Source organism: Urocitellus parryii, chromosome Y, assembly GCF_045843805.1.
Source record: "Urocitellus parryii isolate mUroPar1 chromosome Y, mUroPar1.hap1, whole genome shotgun sequence".
Taxonomy (NCBI): Eukaryota; Metazoa; Chordata; class Mammalia; order Rodentia; family Sciuridae; genus Urocitellus; species Urocitellus parryii.
The window spans coordinates 2,936,583-2,959,461 of NC_135548.1; the positions used below are offsets into that span (position 1 = coordinate 2,936,583).

The 22,879-nt window shown below is 52.1% G+C and overlaps 1 protein-coding gene across 5 annotated transcripts in view; it reads left to right on the plus strand.

The window, feature by feature from the left end:
• The window catches only part of LOC144251038 (F-box-like/WD repeat-containing protein TBL1X), a 169,951-nt gene extending 147,322 nt beyond the window's left edge, over window positions 1–22,629 (plus strand). For all 5 annotated transcript variants that reach the window (XM_077794163.1, XM_077794164.1, XM_077794165.1 and 2 more), the window contains 11 exons: window positions 1,760–1,892; window positions 2,274–2,415; window positions 2,649–2,712; window positions 2,814–2,911; window positions 6,099–6,159; window positions 8,643–8,764; window positions 11,108–11,182; window positions 11,501–11,628; window positions 13,109–13,274; window positions 15,176–15,277; window positions 22,186–22,629. In XM_077794163.1, the coding sequence (XP_077650289.1) occupies window positions 1,760–1,892; window positions 2,274–2,415; window positions 2,649–2,712; window positions 2,814–2,911; window positions 6,099–6,159; window positions 8,643–8,764; window positions 11,108–11,182; window positions 11,501–11,628; window positions 13,109–13,274; window positions 15,176–15,277; window positions 22,186–22,212 (1,118 nt within the window). In that variant the 3' untranslated portion in view covers window positions 22,213–22,629. The remainder of the gene's footprint in view (window positions 1–1,759; window positions 1,893–2,273; window positions 2,416–2,648; window positions 2,713–2,813; window positions 2,912–6,098; window positions 6,160–8,642; window positions 8,765–11,107; window positions 11,183–11,500; window positions 11,629–13,108; window positions 13,275–15,175; window positions 15,278–22,185) is intronic.
• The last annotated feature ends 250 nt before the right edge of the window (window positions 22,630–22,879 follow it).

Here is a 22,879-nt window from a genome sequence, read left to right on the forward strand (position 1 = left end):
CACTTATATCGCCAGCCAGGAGGCAGAGGAACAGGGACAGAGGGGAGGCCCGCCATTGCTTTCAGGGTGACATCTCCAGTGACCTAACTTTGGTACCACAAGTCTGGTCCTCTGAAAGACTCCCCCGCCTCCCATAGTGCCACAAGCCTTCAGCAAATGGGCCTTTCGGGGACTTTTAGCAGCAGCATTAGCCTGGCTTATTTTCACCATCAAGATGACTGACTACTACGTCTGAAGTTATTTAAAACGAGGCCAGAGAGGAGGGAGGCCCCTATCCTGGGACCCATGGTGAGAGCCTGGTGTGTTGAGACAGTGTCCAGCTAGAAGATGCTCTGCTGACCACCTGCCCCAAGGTGTGCTGCTGACTGGTTGGTCTGCCACCCCTGGCCTGCACCTCTGTAGGCTGGCTGCCCACTGTGGGCCCAGGAGCAGGCGCTCTGTGCTCTGTACAGGCCAGGTCTGCACGTAGTCACCCTGGCTGGCCGCTCTGGGTCTGGGTCAGTGTGCAGATTGGAATTGCACAATATCACCACCTCGGTCCACTTCCCAGACCCCGCACCTCACCCACCATCCCCAGACCAGGCTGTTGAGGTGGGGGTTTTCCAAGGGCGTGTTTTCCCAAGTGCAAAGCCGGGCTTCCGCGCCTCCCGGGAGCTTCAAGTCCCCCCGCCCTGCATGGCTACCGAGGACGCCAGCGCTCCTGTTGCCATCAAGAGTGGGGAGTAGGAAAATGCTCTCCAAAGGTGGAAAACGCTTTCCTCGTCTGCTGAAGCATAAAAGAAGTGTCGGCGCCTAACAGCCCTGTGTTGCTCCAGCAGGACTCGAGAACTTTGTATGAGGGGTCTCGGTCTGCGCAGGCCGGCCGGGCATTCTCTTATTTTTACATGTTGAAATAGAAGCAGTACACTCTTAGGTTCACCCAACACTGAAGAGGAAAGCAATCCTCTTATTTCTGGGGTTTTCCAAATACCTTTACAGAAAGGTGCTCAGTTCTTGACCCCATTGTACAGCCAGCTGTTGACTATTGCTGGTTGGTTGATGATCACACTGCTCTGTTGTTGTCTTGTAACCATCTTTTTGACGTCCCTATGTATAAATATAATCACCTCATAAGGTACTGTAGGTTAGGACCTAAACATGTAAATTCTTAGGGGAAGTAATTCAGCTTGACAGGGTAGCCACAGGCAGTGCACAAACATGAATGTGACTGTTCTGGTCACACTTTGTTTATAAAAATTGATGGCAGTGGCTTAGATTTGGCCCATGGGCCATGGTTGAGGGCTTCAGTTATAAATAGCTGTCTTTATCCTTTGTTCAAATTTGAAGACTGTTTTCTGTTGCTATAATAAAATACCTGAGGCCGAATGCTTTATTGAAGAAAAAACATGTATTTAGCTCATAGTATTAGAAGCTAACTGTCCAAACAACGTGGTGCCGACACATCACGGTGGATGGTGTGGTGGGGTGCACATGTGAGAGAGAGATCACATGGCCAGACAGAGGTGCTTTCTTAAAGGTTCCTCCATTGCTTATCTCCCCACCTGGGCACTAAACTTCTGGCACATGAACCACAGCACCATCAAACTAGAAAGAAACGTGAAATACTTTTTAAACCATGTAAAAGCCACAAGTTAGTGATAATCCTCAGATTGGTACTGCCTTTATATGTAAAAGCAAAGTGTTTCTGAGACGAAAGTATCTGAGAACACACCTCTTTTGTATCTTGCTAAGCCACGTGTCTTGATGTGCTTCTTGGCAGATAACCATTCGAAACCAATGGAAATAGATGGGGATGTTGAAATTCCACCCAACAAAGCCACCGTCCTTCGGGGCCATGAGTCTGAGGTGTTCATCTGTGCCTGGAATCCGGTCAGCGATCTCCTAGCTTCTGGGTAAGGCTTTCCGGATGAGGGTGCTCCGGGACAGAGGTCCCAGGTCATTGCTCATCTCCAGTGTCCTGCCTTAGGGTGGTAACATCTTCCTGCTGTGTGCAGGCCAAGCAGTGGGCCTCTCTGGGCCCCTCCTCTGTGGGGGTCTTGTTCTGTGGAGTAGCCATCATCCCAGACCCTTTGTACCTGTGGGGTGGGAAGCGGTACAAAGACATCTAAAACCAGTCCATGCAGAGATGGTGAGGAGGGAAGCTGAGAGGGGTACGAAGAACTGCACGCAGAAGACCACCTGCCGTGTGTGGCTGACCCGGCCAGAGAGTGGGGCCCGTGAGCCTCCCTCCCGTCCAGCTTCGGGCCCAACACTCCTGTGGTTTTGTCCTGCAGATCCGGAGACTCGACGGCCAGGATATGGAACCTCAATGAGAACAGCAACGGGGGCTCCACACAGCTGGTGCTGAGGCACTGTATCCGGGAAGGGGGACACGATGTCCCAAGCAACAAGGATGTGACCTCGCTGGACTGGAACGTAAGCATCGTCCGCCAGCCGCGGGGAAGCCTGTGCGCTCAGGCGGGCAGTCTCCTGGGGGTCCCCTGGGTGCTGGCCTAGGGTCCTCCCTTCCCAGAGCTGGTGAAGAGGCTGCGTGGGGCCAGCAGCGAGCTGGGTGGGCCAGGAGCCCTGTGGTGGGAAGGCAGGCCTAGGAGCCTGGGGACGTCCCCTGGGGAGATGCCAAGTGTTCTTGTGGATCTTTCTGCCCCCAGAGCGATGGGACACTATTGGCTACAGGTTCCTATGATGGCTTTGCAAGAATATGGACGGAAGATGGTGAGTCCTGCGTCCCTCGCGACAGGGCCAGCGGCGGAAGGTGCTTCCCGGTGTGACCGTGGGGACCTTACGTCATGGTGTTCGTCTTTCCTACCCCACAGGTAACCTGGCCAGCACCTTAGGGCAGCACAAAGGCCCCATCTTTGCCTTGAAGTGGAACAAAAAGGGGAACTATATTCTGAGTGCCGGTGTGGACAAAGTGAGTTCCAACCCCAAGCCCTCCATCCCTTCCACCCGGAAATGCAGACTTGCTCTTTTTGGTACCAGGAATTGAACTTGAGAACTTGCCCACCGAGCCCCCTCCCCAGCCCTATTTTGTGTTTAGAGACAGGGTCCCACTGAGTTGCTCAGCACCTCCCTTTTGCTGAGGCTGCTTTGAACATGAGCTCCTCCTGCCTCAGCCTCCTGAGCCACTGGGATGATCGGCATGCGCCACCGCACCCAGCAAAGATGCACACTTATTTTTAATCTTGTGGCTTTTGAGTTCTTGGGCTTACTGAAGGACTTACAGGTGCCGATTGTCTCTGTGGGTTTGATCTGACTGTTAATTTCTAACACATCTGCTCCCGGGGCCTTTGGGTAAGAGCTTTTCCCCTCTGGGCCGTCCAGTGATCGACAGGGTAACCCGAGACCCAGCAGGAGGGTGTGGGGGACCCCCCATGGCCCCTGGAGCCAGTTTGGAATTCGGTACTGTGTCCCTGAGGCAGCACTGTGACGGGGAGGTGACGGCATTAGATCCAGGTGCCTAGGAGCCATCTCTGAGGGAAAAGAGCATAGGACACAGGCTTCTTGGCTGCCAAAGTCTGACGCACCTGGCCATCTCCTCCTCCCTGGGGCCCAGTTTCCTCCACAGTCAGGTGACAGGGCTGGCTGGTGTCATGATCTTCCGGTAACCTTGAGTGGGTAGTGATGTCGCACCTAAGAGCCAGCAGGAATTGTGTAAGTCATGGCTTTGGAAAAGAAATACCAAAAACGGGCGTTGGGTGGGTGGGGAATCTATCCACTGGTGTTTTACACACGGGTAGAGGCCTTTCCTGAATTCTGTAGCCATTTGGTCTCCCACAGGCTTGGTTTTCTGTAATGATTGCAGGATAATTTGGAAGCTTTGCTACGTTACTTTGGATTCATTCCAGTTCTAAAATTGCATATGAAATACCAGACGCAGGACTTGCCATCTTCCATCCATATTCTTGCAAAGCCGTCATAGGAACCTGTAGCCAATATAATAGTCGACCTCCACACATGACCACATTCTTGGAGACACGGTATCTGGGCTGGGCAAACTGCAGTCAACACCCCAATCGGGCCCTGTGGCTGTTCTATAAATAGTTTTATCGGTACACAACCACGTCCGTTTGTTAGAAGTGGTCAAGTGATTTGCACACAGAACGCTTGGTTGTATGGGCAGTCGGCCATTGGGAATCGCTGGCCAGATTAATTATTAAAGTAATTCATGGAAATGACAACCATTTATCTGACGTCACACTACATGTGTTAGCCCACCCAGGGCTCCCGAGATAGGTGGCAGACACTAGTGCTGTCTTCCCCCTTGTACAGAGCAGGAGCTGGCCAGAGAGGTTCATGAATTATCCTAGGTATGCACAGCTGCTGTGGGGTCTAGGGGACATGGGAACCCAGGCCCTGGATCACCAGTAACTACTGCCCTTTGACTTTCTTAGAATTCCAAATAGTTGTGATGAACTACACCGTCATTGGAAATGCATAGTTGGAATTAGTTTAGTCTTTGGGTCCGTAATCTGTCACGATGACCTAGTTAACCATGGCAAGAATAAGGATATCAGTGCTCTTGACAATAAAACCCACCGAGGGGGGTGGTATTACTGGTATTAATGATCTTCAGTTTGTGCTTAACAGAAAGTAGTTAAATTATATTTCAGAAATTTTGAAAAATTTAAGGTTTTTTTATTTAAAAATCCTTGTGTAGGTGATGTTTTTTGTCCAGTATATATTAAATATATCAGTAACTGGATTGTTAATACTTATGTGAAACTGTATCCTAGAATGATGAAAGAATTTATATATTCTGTGCAGTGCCAGGTTTGATTGTACATGGATAAATCAAGGGGAATTATACCACAACACACACACACACACACACACACACACACACACAAATACACAAATATTAACCCAGTGGGACATGCTCATAATCCCAACGGCTTGGTATGCCAAGGCAGGAGGACTTTAAGTTCAAAGCCAGCCTCAGCAACTCAGCAAGATGAGCCTGCCTCAAAATTTAAAAAAAAAAAAAGTGGGGGGGGGGGTAGGTGGGTATGGTGCAAAGGTTAAGTGCCCCTCGGTTCACTGCTCAGTACAAAAAAAAAAAGGTACACACTCACATACATAGAAGTTGGTTGAGCTTACCTTTCCCGGGTACGCTGGCACACACCTATAATCCCAGGGGCTCAGGAGGCTGAGGTAGGAGGATCGTGAGTTTAAAGCCAGCCTCGGCAATTTAGGGTCTCACTGTCTCTCATAAAATATTAAAAAGGGCTGGGGATTGTGGCTCAGACCTCTGGGTTCAATCCCTGGTGCCAATAAATAAAAAGAAACCGAGTGTTCTGAGATTTCCCTTTACAATGCACACAAGATACAACTACTTCTTAAAGCTAAGTCTTTATTAAATAAAGTTTCAAATTAAGTTGGAAATTGCTGCTGATGAAAACGTAACCCCAGTGGGACTGGCTGACCTGCCCGAGGCTCACTCCCTAGGTGCCTTTCTTCCCTAGGGGTCTTAATGAGTTGGTGGGATTCGTGGTTTCCTTGGTCTCCTGACATAAAGGTCACCTTTCCCCCTTCCTGGTGCCAGCCCCAGAGCAGTGCCGGGATTCTGCTGTATCTAGCACAGGTTTAGCATCGCTTATTCGAAGCACTTGGAACCTCAATTATTTAGATAAGATTTGCTGCTGCCTTTTTTAGTGGCTTTCTAAGCTTTGGGATGAAACGGAATCCCTAACCAGTTGTGGTAGATTTCTCAAGTGTGGGTCAGCAGTCTGTGACCACCGGACACTGCACCTGTAGCGGATGAGCTGCTTCCGTGTGGCCAAGTGTAAAACACCCGCAGTATCAGGCTTAGGATGGGAAAACAGATATCTCATTAGTGTCTTTTTTTTTTCTTTTCCTGATCACATATTAAAACATTTCGGCTACATTGCATAACAGGGATCATGTTATTAAAATTTCACTAATTTCTTTTGGTAATGTTACTGGTGAGTCACGATAACCTTGTGACTCGCCTTCTCTATCGGACACTGCTGATTTAGAGGGACCGTGGCTGGTTATCCTCTCTCACCCGGTCCCTTTTCCTAGAGAAATGGTTGAGAGGAGACTGGTCACTGACTCTTTTCTTTGTTTGCGGAGCACAGACAACCATCATCTGGGACGCCCACACGGGAGAAGCCAAGCAGCAGTTCCCCTTCCACTCGGGTAGGTTTGCTGGTTCCTGGTGCTGGGGGGATGCAGAGGCTGCCCCAGGAATTCGTGATGTGGTCAACAAGAGCAGGAACATGCCTGTCCACACCAGAGGCAGCTGGACTCTCCTCCCAAGCAATGCACGGAGGATGAGGTGCCGCCTTGATACGCGGGTGACTGCTGCCCCCCGAGCCTCCAGCAGACTCTACCCTCTTGTTTCCTTCACGCGCCCGGCTTCAAGTTGGGCCTCTGCTTTGTAGCACGTAACTTCCAAGTGTTCGGGGAAGCAGGTGGGCGGGGCCTGCTCTAGGTGCCCTTGCAGAGTGCCCCTGCCCCACCCCCTCTGCAGGTGGCTCCATGGTGGGCCCTCCTGACCACCAAGCACACCTGCCACGTCCCTGCCTGCCCACCGCCCTGCCCACACCACTCCAGTGCAGGTGGGCTTTCTTCCCCCTGGCAGTGAGCCGTCCCCCACAGGGGGGGAGGACAGGACTGCCTGGCTGGAAGTAAGAAGACGGTGACCCAAGTGGCCTCCAGCAGGCCAAGTTCTCAGAGTAGAGAATGTCCGTTGGTGCCGCCTTCGGCATCTCCCTCTGGAATAAGCTCATCTCTTCTTACAATTGCTTCTATTCTATAAGCGAGCTTTCAAAATGTCACCAAAGCACACATTGGTCCCTAAGTGAAGCTGAGCTAATCTGAAGTCCTTTTTTTAAAAAACAAACAACAACAAAAAAACCTTCATTCCTTCCTTTCTTTCCACCAAAAATAATTTCCACTGGAAATACAATATAGTGAAGCTCTAGAACTCTGCTATCATGAAATAAAAAATACAGCCAGGTGCTGTGGGCCACGCCTGGACTCCCAGCCCCTTAGCAAGACCCTATCTCACAATAAAAAGGGCTGGGGTGTAGCTCAGTGGTGGAGCATCCCAGGTTCGATCCCAGGTATTGTTTTTTTGGCAGGGTCTGAACAGAAGCACTGGACTGCTGAGTCCCATCCCCAGCCCTTTTTACATTTAGAGACAGGGTCTCACTGAATTGCTGAGAGCCTCACTAAGTTACTGAGGCTGGCTTTGAACTCGTGATCCTCCTGCCTCAGCCTCCCGAGCTGCTGGGATGACAGGCGTGCACCACCACACCCGGCTTGCTAAGGCCCCTCAGTAGGAGAGAAGATCCCATGAGGAGCTACCCTTGTCCTTTGCTGCTCCTCCCGTGGCCGTTTTACCCCCACTTCTCCATCCCTGTCACTGGTGTGTGAAGGACCCTTAGGAGGTACCCCGGTGGGCTGGTACCTCCACTGGAGGCAGGAACCTAGGAGGCCAGCAGCCACCTGGAGTGAGGAGTGACCACTTGAGCCCTGGGTACCCAAGGGGAGGTGGAGAGAGCCATACCCAGACCTCTCTCCAAGGACTTGGGAGAATTAAAGCCACACTGCCTTGGAAACAGGGTGGTGCTGACGACCGTGCTACACCATCCACATCTCTCCCCAGCTTGGCCAGTCACTCGATGCCTCCCCTCGCTCATGCTCACCTGAGGCCCTACACTAATGTGCACAGTTGCATCTGAGACCCGGGCCGTGACAGTCAGGGGCAGAACATGGGTTCAGACCCTGCTGGCTGGGATGTTGGCAGCCTGGTTCCTGCCTGGTCTTCCTGTGCCTCTCGGGTGGAGGTGAGGAGGAAGTACCATGAAGACGGTCGCCATCCTCAAAGCCCAGAGCAGAGCAGAGCTGCTGTTGGAACCACTTTCATGTGAGGGGGACCCAGGAGTGAAGAAGGCTGTTCTTCACAAGTCCTGATCCATGTCCCAAGGGATTGCTGTTGGCTCCAGTTAAACGCCAGTCAAACCAGGTGTAGTGGTCTACACCTGTGGTCCCAACGACTTGGGAGGCTGAGGCAGGAGGCCCACGCTCATGGCCAGCCTCGGCAGCTTGATGAGCCCCTAAGCCACTTCGCAAGACTGTCGCAGAATAAAAACTAAACAGGGCTGAGGATGTGGCTCAGCAGTAAAGTGCCTCTGGGTTCAATCCCCAGTACCCTCCTGCCCCCCGACCCCCCCCCAAAAAGAAAACCAATCAGTGGCGTGATCAATGCATCGCACATTTTTCTAATTGAAGCATTTTGAACAAAGGACAGGATAGAAGGCTTTCTCCTGTCCTTTATCTCCTCCCTGTGTGAACGCAAATCAGTTGAGCCCCACACAGTCACCCTGTTGGAACCCAGCAAGTTGGAGGCACAGGAGATGCCGTTGCCATAGCAAGTACCCTTCCGCTCATGCCCAGGGCGAGACACTGCCTGCCCCGGGCACAGCCAGGGTCTTAGGACTTTTCCAGAGGAACCTTGTCCCTGCAAATGGAGACCGACTTTAAGGTCCTTGCAGGAGAGACACTGTTCACACTGGGAATGGTTTTGTGAAGTCGCTGCTGTGCTTTTGGCGCTTCCCACCTGCCCTAGCCACGTGCACAGCTAATGCCCACATCCCGTCTCTTCCCTCCCACAGCCCCCGCTCTGGACGTGGACTGGCAGAACAACACTACCTTTGCCTCCTGTAGCACGGACATGTGCATCCATGTGTGCAGGCTCGGCTGCGACCGCCCAGTCAAAACCTTCCAAGGGCACACAGTAAGTGGGGGTTCCCATGGTCGGCCCCGCTCACCAGGATGCGAGGTGGGAGTGTTGCCTCTCACCTAGAAGGAGGCGATGTCGCGGCAGACCAGTGGGTCTAGAACCCTTTGCACTGGAGCGGTGGTCGCTACAACCCAGTTGTGGGGAGGGAAGGATGAAAACTCCGTCACGTGACCCGCTGTCAGATTTTGCAATGAAGGCCATTAAGTCGATAGGAGAGTATGTAAAGGCACAAAGAAAAAGATGCTCATAATAAATGAATAGACAGGAAATGTTCACTGAGAATGGAGAACCGTGTTTTTGCGGGAGCAGGGGTACGAAGAATAGTTTCTCTGGGTTAGGCCAAGAGGAGTGAAGAGTGGAGGCGCGTGTGAGTAGGAAGGAGAGTAGAATCAGATGTTGTTACCCTGTGTGCACATGAGTGCGCGGCTAGTGATTCCACATCATAGTACAACCAGAAGGAGAAGTTATACTCCATTTGTGTATCGTGTATCAACGTGCATTCTACTGTCATGTGTAACTAATTAGAACAAACTAAAAAATAAAAACCAGGCTCAGTGATACACAACTCATCCCAGCAACTTGGGAGGCTAAGGCAAGAGGAGGATTGCAAGTTCGAGGCCAGCCTCAACAATTTAGCCAGACCCTGTCTCAATAAACTAAAAAGGGCTGGGAATGTAGCTCAGGGGTTGAGTCCCCAATAAAGCAAAAAGATGGATTCCTTAGCGTGGCCTCGGGGGCTCTACTGGGTCTGTCCTTGGGGTGCCTGGGTACGTCCTCAAAGCAGCTGTGCCCCGATCCTCCTGGAATACCTGTGACTGAGCATCACACGGTGACCCTCTGCCTCTCACAAGCCCTTCCCATCTCCCAAGACGTCACTCAGAAGTCCCGGGCCCCACTGGGAGTGTCCTGGCACTAGCTGGGCATGGTGCCCAGGGCACAGCCTTGCTCCTGGCCTCGGGGTGGCTGGCATTGCTTACTTCTGTGTCCACCTCCTGCAGAACTTGGAGAATCAAAGCCAGGGCCAAGGCTTCTCCATCTTTGTCACCAGTGCCCAGAACGGCATTCAGTGCTGGACCATCCCCAGAGGGCAGTGGGGGAGGTCAAAGCCATCACGCTGCTGCTGTAACTTGAGGCATGAGTGCCACCGTCCCCAGCCTTGCTCACTTCCCTGGTCGGCACCCACCTCTCCCAGCTCCTGGCCCCGCGAGTCCCTCAGAAGGGGCTTCCCGAGCCTGGGCGTCGGCGGTCCTGACAGCGTCTCCCTGGGGCTGTGCCGCGTTTTTCTGGGCTGAGCTGTTCTCTGGCCCTGTTCTGTCCACCACTGTTAAGGGGCTGCCCGGGGTCTGATTCCTAGCGGCCCTGCCTTTGCCTCCGCCGCACCGCTTGGCTCTAGAAGTGGGTCTTGATTGCTGCTGCTCCTTCTAAGCCGAGCTCTGGCTGAACGGGTCGAATGGAGGCTGCTCCTCCCCGAGCGAGACCTGTGAATGAGCTGCTTCTGGACGCTTCCCAGGGATTGTGACTTGGGTGGCAGAGGGAGGAAGTTCCACTCCTGGGAAGGAATCCATTTCTCCCTGGAGGACTGAAGGGGGGGTTCAGCTGGGGATGGACGTCGGTGCTCAGCAGCCCTAAGAGATCTGCCTGTGGGCTCGCTCCTCTCCACAGCTGCAGCAGGGACGGATGCCCAGACTGCCCCAGGGAGGATTTTGTTCCTCCTGCATGTGTATTCCTGTCCAAGACAGCCTGGGTCCGTGTCCCTTGCACTTCTGTGTGGCCTGTGGGTGTGGATTTGTGCCTTGGGGTTGCATTGCTGTCTAGCCGGGCAATCCTGTGTCCCGTCTTGACCTCCCTGTCCACCTATCTTGTGTGTGTTTAAGGTACTGGGGACTGAGCCCAGGCTGCTCTACCCGCTCTACCCAGTGCCTCCCCCCACCTTTATGTTAGAGTCTAAGTTGCTAAGGCTGTCCTGGTATTTGCCATCCTCCTTCCTCAGCCTCCTGGATTGCCGGTGCATACCACCGCGCCTATTTAAAGCGCATAGGAAAATGGTGTCCAAAGTCCAGCTTCAGAAATAGCTGTGGTTTTATTGGTTTTCTTTGCCCTCCTTGTTACATGTGAATTCTTCATTTGGCTTTCATCCTAGTAGAGATTTTTTTCGTGAAGGAAGTATGCCTGGGAAGGCTGATGAGTGTGGTTCTTACCTCTTGGGCCTGCAGGGTAAATCCCCAGGCCAGGGCAAGGCGGGCAGAGCGCCACCGCCCCCTGGTGGAGGGCCGCCTTACTGCCCTTCCGACACACACAGGCTTCCATTTCTTTCTGAAATCCTTTCCCTTCTTGCAGAATGAGGTCAACGCCATCAAGTGGGATCCTTCAGGAATGCTGCTAGCGTCCTGCTCTGATGACATGACCTTAAAGGTGAGGCCAGCGTCTCGCGGGATGGACCGTTCAATCCTGGACAAGCCCCCATGTTCCCCAGGGTCTCACATTCCGCCCCCCTGTTGGTTTTTGTGGGGATACCTCCTCTGTAAGTTTCCCCCTCACCAAGGCAGCGAATGCCCAAATGTCAGCCAAGGGCTCTGCTGAGGGTCTTCACCTGTCTGAGTCCTTGTCCACTCCCCCACCCTGCTGGGATCCCGCGGGCCGGCAGCCAGAGGAGCACCCCCAGGATGAGAGGTGCTGACCCACCCCAGGTTGGGGATGCGTTGCTCATGTCCTTGGCCATGCCCTCTCCAGATCTGGAGTATGAAGCAAGACACGTGCGTCCATGATCTTCAGGCTCACAGCAAAGAGATCTACACCATCAAGTGGAGTCCCACGGGACCAGCCACCAGCAACCCCAACTCCAACATCATGTTAGCAAGGTAAGGGGATCCAGCCCGCATGCTCCCGTCTCCCCCTCGGGAATGCAGCCTTAATTCACTCTTGATTTTTTTGGTACCAGGGATGGAACTCAGATATACTCCACCACTGAGCCCCATCCCCAGCCCGATTTTCTATTTTATATAGAGACAGGGCCTTGCTTTTGCTGAGGCTGGCTTTGAACTCACGATCCTCCTGCCTTGGCCTCCTAAGTGGCTGGGGTTACAGGCCTGCACCGCTGTGCCCGGCTTAATTCACTCTTGACCAAAAAAGAGAATTTTGCTGGTGTGTCCCCAGTGTTTTGAAGCCCATCCAGCTAGACAGAAGGCTACTGCATTTTGAAGGTGCCAAGGAGGTAATACTGTTTCCTCTGGGTATCCATAGGGGTTGGTTCCTGGATGAGCTGTGGATACTGAAATCACAGGTGTGGTGCTCAATCCCTCATGTGTTGGCATATAACTTGTGCACGTCGTCTAGAACTTCACATCCTGTGTAGCTCACTTGATATCTAAGTGCATGAGCCATTGTTAGACGGCATTGTTGAGGGCCTGTGGCGTATTCAGTACCGGCAGTCTTTTTCCTAGTTGTTTCTGATCTGTGGTTGATGGAATCTGCCGTTGCACCCCCTTGCAGATGTGAAGGGCCAGCTCAATCAGATGAGGCCTGATTGCTTTAGCTGTGAGACCAATAGGAGGAATCGCATCTGTATCAGGCCTCAGGAATTTGGCTTTAGCAAAAATTTTTTACTATAACAAAACTGAAAGCCTTCAGCTTAGACCTGGGTTTGCTGCATCCCACTCAGAGCTGCTAGCAGCAGGAATTTGGGGTGGAGATCAGAGGTTCCCCAGCTCCAGCCAGATCTGCCTGCCCCAACATTTGACAGTGAATTTTCTAAGATACCAGAACTGGGAAAGCGTGGTCATTGGGAACAAAGGTGACCTTCCCAAAAGGCAGAGCTTCAGGCCACAGAATCGCTGCATGCATCCTGATGCACACTGTACCCCAAGGATGTGGCAGTCCACTCTGGGTTTGTTTTCTTGTAGTTCTGAGGATGGAACCCAGCGCCTTGGCACACCAGCCAAGTGCTCTGCCACTAAACTACACCCGCAGCCCTAATGCTTAGAAGAACATTGTTGTGACATATGCATGCAATCCCAGCAATTTGGGAGGCTGAGGCAGGAGGATTGCAAGTTTGAGGCCAACCTGGGCAACTTGGCCAGGAGCTGGATTTGACTCTGAGCAATGCAAAAGAAAAACGGGAAGTAAATGAGTATCCATTTGTTTCCCTTATAACAGCGCCAAAGATAAAGCGCCCTGTAGTGTCTTGAGTTTATATTCCAGAAGAGAAAACGCGCTCTGGTTTGTTGTTCGCTCACGGCAGAGGCTGGAGCGAAAGGCTTCTGAGAGTGCGTGAGGCGTCGTAGAGACCTGTGAGAAGCTGGCCTGCTGACCTGCTCCTGCTTTCTGTGCTTCTCTTCCCAGTGCTTCGTTCGATTCTACGGTGCGACTGTGGGATGTGGAGCGGGGCGTTTGTATCCACACACTAACCAAACATCAGGAACCTGTCTACAGTGTAGCCTTCAGTCCTGATGGCAAATACTTGGCCAGTGGCTCCTTTGACAAGTGTGTCCATATCTGGAATACTCAGGTAATCTCGCCGCCCTGCGGCCCCAACCTTCCCCAAGCTTGCAGCAGTGACTCTGTTAGGACGGCCTAAAGCAGAGAGCAAGGCTGGACTCCCCAGGCCGACCCAGCAAGTGCTGCCTGCCTTGTGCTCCCAAGGGTGTGGGGTCTTCCCCTCCCCAAAGCCTAGAGCAGGTCCCTTCCTCCAGGAGGTGTCCGTCTCTGGTGTCCCCAGAGTTCTGGGCCGATGACCCGGAGCCAAGCTCTGAGCCTGTCCTGTTGGAAGACCTTCTACAAGGAGTTGCCATCTTCAGTGCTCTGGGGAAAGCTGGAAAGGCTGCCCCCTGGTGGAGGGTGGTGGGAGGCGTCCCTTTATCTCAGCAGCCAAGGGGGACCAGCCAACCGGGACCCGGCCAGCGCCACTGTGGTAGCACCATGTCAATACTGGGCTGTCCTTTCACAGGGGACTAAAAACAATCAGGAGAGCTCTTGATTCTCATCTTGATGGCTCGTTGTATGTTTGTTGTGCTGGGGATCCAATGCAGGGCTTCAGGCTTGGGGGCCAGCGCTGTGCCCTGAACTTGACCCAGAACCCTTTATTCCCATTCTAATGGAAGAGAAGGTGGTGTGATTGAAGCCACTGGAAATAACCAAGGATCTAGGTTTCTTCCAAGTACATTTTGCTGCCATTTCATAGAGATCGAGGGGCTGGGATATGGCTCAGTGGTGGAGCGCTTACCTGGTATGCATGAGACCCTGGGTTCAGTCCCTAGCACTGCAAATAATAAGGCTGATAATGCTATATATGCACGTGTCTATGTGTGCATAAGTAAATGTGTGTAGGACCAAACCAATATGGGCAAGAAATAAAAACAAAATAGGGTGGACCCCTGGGTAATACCACCCTTTAAAGACTCTGGTTGATGACAGCCCATTGGCCCAGTCTTGGGACATCTCCCACTGTAACCAGTCCAGTGTTGAGGGTTTGAGTCTCCCCAGCACCTGCTTCACACCTCTCTGGCGCTTGTCAAGTTAACGCTGTCCGGTTCCCACCAGAAGCTAATAGCCCGTGGTCTTAGCTAGCACCCCGGGAACAGAGGGGCATGCATTTGTTCTTTCAAACTACTTGTCCAGGGAATAACTTCCATGACATGTTTGTTGAGAGACTTACTGATGGTCATTACATAGCTGCCTGATTCTTGGAAGACCTGAAGGCACCCAAGTGGTACCCCTTGACTAGTGACCAGACACCTGGACAGGAGTTGGGGGGTGACACACTTGTGGTGGGAATTGGGAAGGAAAAAGCTGTAGAGGACAGGGAGAACCCGGACCACGAGGTTGGTGTGACCCCCAGCAAGGGGGTCAGCAAGGAAAGGGCCAAGGTCACAGCTCAGTGTTGGAGCACTAGCCAGGCACGTGGGAGGAGGCCCTGGATTCCATCCCAAGTGCCATTAAAAAGAGAAATCCAGGGGCTGGGGCTCAGCGGTAGAGCACTCGCCTGGCATGTGCAAGGCGCTGGGTTTGGTCCTCAGCACCACATAAAAATAAATTAAAAAAGGTATAAAATATCACATCGGTCTTTAATAAGAATTTTTTAACTTCTTTTTAAGAGCCAGTGGGTAGTCCCTGAGGCACATGCGTGCGGCCCACAGCCCCAGCTGACCTAGGCTCCCCGCACCCCCAGTCTCTCGCTGAGGACAGCCATGGCCAGTTCTCTGGGGGTCGGGGGCAGTCCCATCCTTGAGAGTTGGTGGTCTGAGGGTTACATGTCCACAGCCACCAGAGTCAAGGGGAAGTCCTTTTCGGCACTCCACAGTGGGACATTTTTGTGATGGACAGTGGGGACGCGTGAGGAGGAGTGACCGTTGTACCCCTGCCAGTTGGCGGGCTCCTCGCCTAGCAAGTGACGGTTGCTTTCCTTTGCAGAGTGGAAGTCTCGTCCACAGCTACCGGGGCACAGGTGGCATCTTCGAGGTGTGCTGGAACGCTCGAGGAGACAAAGTGGGCGCCAGTGCGTCCGATGGCTCTGTGAGTGGCACCTCAGGTTGCTGGGGACTGGAGTGGGTGGGGGACACCCAGGGAACTTCCAGGCTCCCCGTCCTGCAGCTCCGGCACTCGGCAGGCGCTCCACCTGCTGTTGCGTGAAGGAATCTCCCATTGGGGTGGGTACCACGTCTGGGCCTGCCCTTCTCTTGGTCCTGTAGTCGGCATCCTTTCGACTGAGTTTGGTTCTCAAACTGGGCGACTGCTGTCTCTCTGAGGGGAGATGGTAGACAGGAGCCTTTGGGGTCAGGGCTGATTTCAGGAAGGGCACTACTGGCCTCTTGTAGGTGGAGACCAAGATGCGGTTAAACCTCCTGCCATGCCCAGAACATCCCTGCAGCACAGAAGTGGCCGACCCAAATGTCCCTAGTGCCAGGGTTCGGAGACTTGCTCAGTCTCAGCTGTGCATTCCTGCCTCAGCCTGGGCCCCGCGGGTGGCAAGAGGTGGCCTTCCATTCGGCAGGTCCCCTGGGTCCCTGTTCTATTTCTGTGGCATGTCCAGATTTTTATTCCCTCCAGGACTTGAGGCTGCCCTGACCGCTGAGGCAGGGGCAGTGTCTGCCTGCTTGGCCAAGTGTCGGCGTGTTCCCCAAGGGCAGGGTTGTGTGGTCTGTGTGCCCACGACTGTGGCTGCTCTGTGGGTTCCTAAGTTGTCCTTGACCCGACTTTCCCCATTGATCTTATTCACTTGATGAGCTGCTCAGAAATCAGCCTATTACTACAGATTGTCCCTTCAGGATTCTGTTCCAATAGAAGGTGATTTTTATTTTTATGGTACAGGGATTGAACTCGGGGGACTTGACCCCTGAGCACATCCCAGCCCTTTTAAAAAGTATTTGAGCCAGGGTTGAAGTTGCTTAGGGCTTTGCTTAAAGTTGCTCTCCCGACTTCCAAATTCGGATCCTCCTGCCTCGGCCTTCTGAGCCACTGGGATTACAGGTGTTGGCCACCGTGCCTAGGAAAAAACTTTTTTTTTTTTTTTTAATAAACTAGACTGGCCAGAATTCTCAAGAGCCACACACAGACTTGTGTTCTGGGGGAGAGAAAAAGAATTGCAGGTGTAAGCAGAGGGTTCTGGGAGGAAGATGCGAACAGGATTGTGGAAGATGCAGGGGATTATGGGAGAAATGAGAACTGGATTGTGAGAATCCAGGGAACAGGATTCTGGGAGAAGCCAGGGGTCAGTGGGAGAAATAAGAACAGGAGATACTGGGAGGAGGAGGACTGGCAGGTCGGAGCACAGGATTGTGGGGAAATTAAGAGCCAGAGGATTCTGAGAACCAAGGGGTTCCAGGAGGAATAGAGAAGAGGATTCTGGGTGAAGGAAGTATTTGGGGTCAGCATACAGGGTTCTGGAAGGAAGGGGAGAAATGGGTTGTGGGAGAAGTAAAGGATTGTGAGAAATAAGTGAACATAATTCTGGGAGAGGTAAGGAATTGTGGGAGAATCAAGTGACCCAAGAAGTCAGAGAGGTCTTGACAGAGGAGGTAGGTCTTGACAGAGGATTCTGGGAGGGAGGGAAGAAGGGAATTGGTGAAACAAAGGATCATGGGAGAAGAATTGTGGGAGAAAGGACTCATGGATCAGAGCAACGGATTCTGGGAGGAAGGTGAGAGCAGGATTGTAGGGAAAGCAAGGAATTGTGGGAGAATCAAGCTACTAGAGGATTCTGGGAGAATGAAGGGCTTGTGTGTCACAGCTGATTCTGGGAGGAAGATGTGAACAGGATTGTGGGAAAGTGAGGGCCAGGGGGTTGTGGGAGGAAGGAGGATTAGCCAGTCAGAGCAGGGGATTCTGGGAGGAAGGTGAGAACAGAATTACAGAAAAAGCAAGAAATTGTGGGAGAATTAAGGGACAGGATTCTGGGAGGAAGGAGGACTTGGGGGTCGGGGCAGAGGATTCTGGGATAAAGTAGGACTTGCCAGTCCGTGGCAGAGGATTCTGGGCGAAAGAACAGGATTATAGAAAAAGCAAGGAACTGTGGGAGAATCAAGCTACCAGAGGATTTGGGGAGTAGCACGGGATGATGGGAGGATCAAGCTACCAGAGGATTCTGGGAGAAAGAAGGGCTTGTGTGTCACGGTTGATTCTGGGAGGAAGGTGTGAACAAGACTGAGGGATAATTGAGGGCCAGAGGGTTCTGGGAGAAGCAAGGGGTTGTGGGAGGAAGGAGAACAGGATTTTGGAAGTAAGGATTAGCTGGTCAGAGCAGGGGATTCTGGGAGGAAGGTGAGAACAGAATTACAGGAAAAGCAAGGAATCGTGGGAGAATTAAGGGACAGGATTCTGGGTAGAAGGAGGACTTGGGGGTCGGCAGAGGATTCTGGGAGGAAGGTCTGAACAGGCTTGTGGGAGAAGTAAGATTGTGAGAGAAATAAGTGAACTGGTTTCTGGGAGAGGCACAAGATTGTAGGAGAACCAAGTGACCAGAGAATTCCTGGAGAAAGGAGGTTTTGTAGGTCGTGACAGGATTCTGGGAGTAAAAAGAGGATTGTGGTTGAAACAAAGAATTAAGGGAGAAGAGGATTGTGAGAGAAGACTAGTGGGTCAGGGCAGAGGGTTCTGGGAAGGTGGTGAGAAGATTTTAGAAAAAGCAAGGAATTGTGGGAGAATTAAGGGACAGGATTTTGGGCAAAAGGACTTGCGGGTCCAGGCTAAAGGAGAACTTGCAGGTCCCACGGCAGAGGATTCTGGGCGAAAGGTGAAAACAGCATTGTAGGAAAAGCAAGGAATTGTGGGAGAATCAAGCTACCAGAGGATTCAGGGAGAAAGAAGGGCTGTGTGTCAGGCTGATTCTGGGAGGAAGATGTGAACAGGATTGTGGGATAATTGAAGGCCATGGGGTTGTAGGAGGAAGGAGGATTAGCCGCTCAGAGGAGGGGATTCTGGAAGGAAGGTGAGAACAGAATTATAGGAAAAGCAAGAAATTGTGGGAGAATTAAGGGACAGGCTTCTGGGAGAGAAAAGGATTTGGGGGTCGGGGCAGAGGATTCTGGGAGAAAGGACTTGCAGGTCTGGGGTAGAGGATTCTGGACAAAAGGAGGACTTGTGGGTCTGGGGGCAGAGGATTATGGGCGAAAGGAGAGAGGATTGTAGGAAAAGCAAGGAATTGTGGGAGAATCAAGCTACCACAGGATTTAGGAGAATGAAGGGCTTGTGTGTCACGGCTGATTCTGGGAGGAAGGGGGTCAGGGCAGAGGATTCTGGGAGGAAGGAGGACTTGGGGTGGGGCAGAGGATTCTGGGAGGAAGGAGGACTTGGGGTGGGGCAGAGGATTCTGGGAGGAAGGAGGACTTGGGGTGGGGCAGAGGATTCTGGGAGGAAGGTCGACGGGCCAGAGGATTCTGGGAGGAAGGTCGACGGGCCAGAGGATTCTGGGAGGAAGGTCGACGGGCCAGAGGATTCTGGGAGGAAGGTCGACGGGCCAGAGGATTCTGGGAGGAAGGTCGACGGGCCAGAGGATTCTGGGAGGAAGGTCGACGGGCCAGAGGATTCTGGGAGGAAGGTCTGAATAGGCTTGTGGGAGAAGTAGAAGATTGAGAAATAAGTGAACTGGTTTCTGGGAGAGGCACGAGATTGTAGGAGAATCAAGTGACTAGAGAATTCTGGGAGGAAGTTGAGAACAGAATTATAGGAAAAGTAAGCAATTGTGGGAGAATTAAGGGACAGGATTCTAGGAGGAAGGAGGACTTAATGTCCCAGGGCAGAGGATTCTGGGAGGAAGGAGGACTTGCGGGTTCGGGGCAGAGGATTCTGGGCGAAAAGAGGGAAGAGGATTGTAGGAAAAGCAAAGAATTGTGGGAGAATCAAGCTACCAGAGGATTCTGGGAGAAAGAAGGGCTTGTGTGTCACAGCTGATTCTGGGAGGAAGGTGTGAAGAATGAGGGATAATTAAGGGCCAGAAGGTTTTGGGAGAAGCAAGGAGTTGTGGGAGGAAGGAGAATCGGGATTCTGGGAGTAAGGAGGATTAGCCGGTCAGAGCAGGGAATTCTGGAAGGGAGGTAAGAACAGAATTATAGGAAAAGCAAGGAATTGTGGGAGAATTAAGGGACAGGATTCTGGGAGAAAGGAGGACTTGGGGGTTGGCCCAGAGAATTCTGGGAGAAAAGAGGACTTGTAGGTCCGGGGTAGAGGATTCTGGGAGAAAGAAGGACTTGCAGGTCCGGGGTACAGGCTTCTGGACAAAAGAAGGATTTGTGGGTTCCGCGGGCAGAGGATTCTGGGTGAAAGGTGAGACAGGATTGTAGGAAAAGCAAGGAATTGTGGGAGAATCAAGCTACCAGAGGATTCTGGGAGAATGAAGGGCTTGTGTGTCACGGCTGATTCTGGCAGGAAGGAGGACTTGGGGGTTGGGGCAGAGGATTCTGGGAGGAAGGTCTGAACAGGCTTGTGGGAGAAGTAAAAGATTGTGAGAGAAATAAGTGAACTGGTTTCTGGGAGAGGCAGAGATAGTAGGAGAATCAAGTGACCAGAGAATTCCGGGAGAAAGAAGGTTTTGTGAGTCTTGACAGGATTCTGGGAGTAATAAAGAGGATCATGGTTGAAAAAAAATTATGGGAGAAGAGGATTGTGAGAAAAAACTAGTGGGTCAGGGCAGAGGATTCTGGGAAGAAGGTGAGAAAATTATAAGAAAAGCAAGGAATTGTGGGAGAATTAAGGCCAGGATTGTGGGAGAAGCATGGGATTATGGGACAATCAGCTACCAGAGGATTGTGGGAGAAAGGACTGGTGGGGCAGGGAGAGGATTCTGGGAGGAAGGTAAAAGGATTATAGGGAAAAGCAGAGGATTGTGAGAGGAGCAAGAACAGGATTCTGGGAGGAAGGACTAGTTGGTCAGAGCAGAGAGTTCTGGGAGGAAGGTAAGAATTTAGGAAAAGCAAGGGATTGTTGGAATTAAGGAACAGAGGATACTGGGAGAGGCATGGGATTTTGGAAGAATTAAGTTACCAGAGGATTCTGGAAGAAAGGGCTTGTGTGTCATGGCTGATTCTGAGAGGAAGATGTGAACAGGATTGTGGGATAATTGAGAACCATAGGGTTCTGGGAGAAACAAGGAGTTGTGGGAGGAAGGAGAACAGGATTCTGGGATTAAGGAGGATTAACTGGTCAGAGCAGGGGATTCTGGGAGGAAGGTAAGAACAGAATTATAGGAAAAGCAAGGAATTGTGGGAGAACTAAGGGACAGGATTCTGGGAGGAAGGAGGACTTGCGGGTTCGGGGCAGAGGATTCTAGGCGAAAAGAGAACAGGATTGTAGGGAAAGCAAGGAACTGTGGGACAATCAAGCTACCAGAGGGTTCTGGGAGAAGCATGGAATTATGGGAGAATCAAGCTACCAGAGGATTCTGGAAGAAGGGCTTGTGTGTCACAGCTGATACTGGGAGGAAGGTGTGAAGAAGATTAAGGGATAATTGAGGGCCAGAGGGTTCTGGGAGAAGCAAGGAGTTGTGGGAGGAAGGAGAACCAGGATTCTGGGAGTAAGGAGGATTAGCCGGTCAGAGCAGGGAATTCTGGGAGGAAGGTGAGAACAGAATTATAGGAATTTTGGGAGAATTAAGGGACAGGATTCTGGGAGAAAGGAGGACTTGGGGGTCAGGTCAGAGGATTCTGGGAGGAAGGTCTAAACAGGCTTGTGGGAGAAGTAGAAGATTGTGAGAGAAATAAGTGAACTGGTTTCTGGGAGAGGCGATTGCAGGAGAATCAAGTGACCAGAGAATTCCAGGAGAAAGGTTTTGTGGGTCATGTCAGGATTCTGGGAGTAAAGAAGAGGATTGTGGTTGAAACAAAGAATTATGGGAGAAGAGGATTGTGAAAGAAGACTAGTGGGTCAGGGCAGAGGTTTCTGGGAAGAAGGTGAGAAGATTGTAGAAAAAGCAAGGAATTATGGAAGAGTTAAGGACAGGATTGTGGGAGAAGCATGGGATTATGGGACAATCAGCTACCAGAGGATTGTGGGAGAAAGGACTGGTGGGGCAGGGAGAGGATTCTGGGAGGAAGGTAAAAGGATTATAGGGAAAAGCAGAGGATTGTGGGAGGAGCAAGAACAGGATTCTGGGAGGAAGGACTAGTTGGTTAGAGCAGAGAGTTCTGGGAGGAAGTAAGAGGATTTAGGAAAAGCAAGGGATTGTTGGAATTAAGGAACAGAGGATACTGGGAGAGGCGTGGGATTATGGGATAATTAAGCTACCAGAGGATTCTGGGAGAAAGAAGGGCTTTGTGTCACTGCTGATTCTGGGAGCAAAATATGAACAGGATTGTGGTATAATTGAGAGCCTTAGGGTTCTGGGAGAAGCAAGGGGTTGTGGGAGGAAGGAGAACAGAATTCTGGGAGTAAGGAGAACTAGCGGGCCAGAGCAGGGGTTTCTGGGAAGAAGTTGAGAAGAGAATTATAGGGAAAGCAAGGGATTGTGGGGGATTTGAGAGAACCGGATTCTGGGAGAAAGGGACTCACAGTTCAGAGCAAAGGATTCTGGGAGGAAGGCAAGAACAGAGTTCTGGGAGGGACAAAGGATTTGGGGGGATTCAAGAGAACAGAGGATTCTGGGGAAAAGGACTTGTGGGCCAGAGCAAAGGATTCTGGGAGGGAGGTGAGAACAGCATTGAGAGAAGCAAGGGATTGTGGGAGATTCAAGAAAACAGGATTCTGGGATCCAGAAGGGCTTGGAGGTTAGTGCAGGGGATTCTGGAGGGAAGGTGAGAACACGTGTGATGGTGGAAGATGGAAGGGATTTTGGGAGAAATGAGAACGCAGGCGAGTGGGAGATAGGAAAGATGGCGGGAGAATCAAGCTGCTAAAGGAGCTGGGGGAAGCCAGGGGTTGTGGTAGAACTTAGGTTTCTGGTGGCGCATGCGTGCTGTTTCTGAAGGTCACGGGTGCTTTGTCTTCCCTTCCAGGTGTGTGTGTTAGATCTGCGGAAGTAAACACAGGAAACGCTAGAGAGGAAAGGAACAACCCTCACGGACCCGCAGTGGACGCGTGGGGTCGCCGCTCTCTCCCGCCGTGTTGGAGCTTGACTTGCGTTAGAGTGTACTTTGAAGTCAACTTGTCCCTGGCCACAGGAGTCTCTCTCTTTCTCGTCACCTTCATCCTGAAGTTGAAAAACACAAGCCCGTGGGGAAGGTCCCGCCCAGGCCGTCGGAGCCAGGGGCGGCGCAGGCTCGGTTTCCATCCCCCGGAGTGGGCGCTCGCGGCTCAGTGGGAAGGGGACAGTGAAAAAGCTGTGCCAAAAAAAAAAAAAAATGCTGTGATCAACCAAAAGGTGGGGGCCGCCTCCTTAGGGTCCCCCCCCCAGTCGATTTGGACACCACGTGGCTCCCACAAAGGCTGCTCCAAGACCATTGGGACCGATGAAGCGCGCGACTGTCCTCCCAGCTCTGTGTTCTAGAACCTGACTTGTGGGGTGGCTTTTCTGTCCACTGGAATCCTGTGGTCCAGGGCCTTCCACGTGAGATGGAAACTGTCCGGGGTTCGTTGCTTCTTTCCCCCTTGGTCATGTCCTTGCCCCCTGCGCCATTCCCTTTGGTCCCGTGTCCCTTTTCATGCCCCCCCCCCCCCACACACACACACACACAGACGCGGCCAGGGACA